The sequence below is a fragment of the Anarrhichthys ocellatus genome, unplaced genomic scaffold (genome assembly GCF_004355925.1).
Source record: "Anarrhichthys ocellatus isolate YVR2014 unplaced genomic scaffold, GSC_Weel_1.0 scaffold6, whole genome shotgun sequence".
Taxonomy (NCBI): Eukaryota; Metazoa; Chordata; class Actinopteri; order Perciformes; family Anarhichadidae; genus Anarrhichthys; species Anarrhichthys ocellatus.
In genome coordinates this window covers 15,439,298-15,441,306 of record NW_022280036.1, presented here as the reverse complement: position 1 = coordinate 15,441,306, position 2,009 = coordinate 15,439,298, and the positions used below count along the sequence as shown (strand labels likewise).

The 2,009-nt window shown below is 43.9% G+C and overlaps 2 protein-coding genes across 2 annotated transcripts in view; one reads left to right on the top strand and one right to left on the bottom strand.

The window, feature by feature from the left end:
* Positions 1–12: 12 nt before the first annotated feature.
* On the bottom strand, positions 13–1,357 carry LOC116382759 (RNA guanine-N7 methyltransferase activating subunit). The gene is made up of 3 exons (XM_031846036.1): positions 1,219–1,357; positions 813–977; positions 13–432 (listed from the first exon to the last, which is right to left on the bottom strand). Exons 2-3 carry the CDS (start codon positions 974–976, stop codon positions 231–233), a joined length of 366 nt encoding a protein of 121 aa, XP_031701896.1. The 5' UTR covers position 977; positions 1,219–1,357; the 3' UTR covers positions 13–230.
* The window catches only part of homer2 (homer scaffold protein 2), a 29,243-nt gene continuing 28,560 nt past the window's right edge, over positions 1,327–2,009 (top strand). The window contains exon 1 of the mRNA XM_031846035.1: positions 1,327–1,567. Within this exon, the coding sequence (XP_031701895.1) occupies positions 1,566–1,567 (2 nt within the window). The 5' untranslated portion in view covers positions 1,327–1,565. The remainder of the gene's footprint in view (positions 1,568–2,009) is intronic.

Sequence of the window (2,009 nt, the reverse complement as noted above, 5' to 3'; positions counted from 1 at the left end):
AAAAAAAAAAAAAAAAAAAAAAAAAAAAAAAAAAGTTCCACACAATTACAATGATTGACTGTAAATGCTGATAAATGTTAATATATTGCTCAGTCCTTGCTTATGAGACTATGGCAATGACAGTAACAAACGTAAATTGGTCAACATTGCCACATAATGGTATCGCAATGAGAGTTGTAAGACTGTGAATACTATAAACACTGACAACACCTGAGAGATTAGAGTAGAGATCAGTAGCGGTCATATTGTGGTCTCTGATGAGATTTATATCCTTGGTTGTAGCCTGGAGGGCCCGATTGATAACCACTTCCCTGCCCGGAGTGCCTGTCCCTGTCCCGGTCTCTGTCCCTGTCATGCCAGTGTTGCTGTCCATGCTGGTCTCCTCTCCAACCCCGGCCTCCTCCCCAACCTCGGCCTCTTCGGTCCTGGTACCTAGATGGAGACCAGACAACAATTGAGCTCCAGAAACTGGTTCTAATACTTGCATTACATGGAACCAGACAGCAGGGAACTCTGTTACACATCTAAATGGCCAACATATCTGCAGAGTAAATCCAGCTGGGACCACAGAGTTTCCCTAATGTCTTATCCAAATTTAGCACACCAGATTCCACCTTAACATGATAATTAAGAAATCAGGCTAGTGGACAAAACAATACACGACAATCAATAATGACGCTATCATCAGCATCACAAACCATACCGTCATTGTCATAATGCATACAGCGATAACCCTAACCATGCAAAAGTATGTAGATTACAGATTATGAAGTAGCTGTCTCGGCCAAGTTTGAGGGCTAAAGTCCCATTACCTGTCCCTGCCTCTGTTTCCACCTCCACGACTCCTCCAGTTCTCCACAATGGGTGGGGGGTCAGCTGGACGGTTCCGATACTGTTGGTATTCTTTATCGTCCGATGAAAATCTGTTGGCAAACAACTCCTCGTACTTCTGCTGGTTGTCCGTCGTCTCGGCCATACTGCAACGACAGATGAAACGCTACAGAAGCACTTTATATCACAACAGCTAATGCTAACGACACGGCTAGCATCAGGTTGTAATATGTTAACTGGCGGATATGCGTGTTGTGATGTGTCTTGACAAATCCCTCGTGCGGAATAATACAAACTAAAATGGTCTGAATGAGATTAGCTAGCGTTAACTAAAGATTATTACAGCACAAAAGCACAATAAAAACATTTTAACGCTGGAAAACATACCTTCACACGACTCGAATGTTGCTTGTGTCGCTACAAACTAACATGTCCGGAACCGACTTCTTGCACAAGTGCGTCGCTGAAATGCTTCCCCCGAAAGAGAGGACCACATTTTCATTGTTCCGATAGCGCGCGCACCAGCCAGTGATTGATTGATTGATAGCTGTCACCTGCCAGTTACTTTATACCAACGGTCAGGCCGACCTTAAAACAAAGATAATAAGACATATTTTGACCTTATGATGTTGATGCGCTAATTTAAATGAGCTTCAACTGTCAACGCTACATCGCTTAATTGAGGAGAAAGTGCCAACTGCTAAAAAAAAAAAGCCATCGTTGTCGCTTAGAACATGTAAGTGCACTTTGATTCAATAAACCAGCCGTCGTTGTTGGTTCTTTATTGACAGCATGTTGTATTAATTCATTTTCTGTTTAAATTAATTCGTGGTTTCGGACCACAGTTTGGACAAACCGCCTACCACAGGTCTGAAGAGTGTGGGTGGCAGTGAGCAGGTGGAAGCCGCTCCGTGTCGCTGCTGCTGCTCTTCACACGACACACAATCCCGGTGGGGAGATAGAAACTCTGCGCAGCGAGCGAGCGGCACATTTTAACTTAATGCATGAGCGCCGAGTGTTACAACAGCAAGGAAGGAACCACTCGGAAGTGTGATTTATTTTGTCGCATACCTGAAGAGGAAAACCAAACAAGCAAAGAGAAAAAACTTCCTGAAATGAACGGTGTTCTGTGAGAGAGAGAGAGAGAGAGAGAGAGAGAGAGAGAGAGAGAGAGAGAG

Bases quoted from the DNA above. Each gene is read 5' to 3' on its own strand.
- LOC116382759 (XM_031846036.1), bottom strand. From the start codon at position 976: ATGGCCGAGACGACGGACAACCAGCAGAAGTACGAGGAGTTGTTTGCC. The intron at 433-812 runs GTAATGGGACTT...GTCTCCATCTAG, and splicing joins GGAAACAGAGGCAGGGACAG to GTACCAGGACCGAAGAGGCC.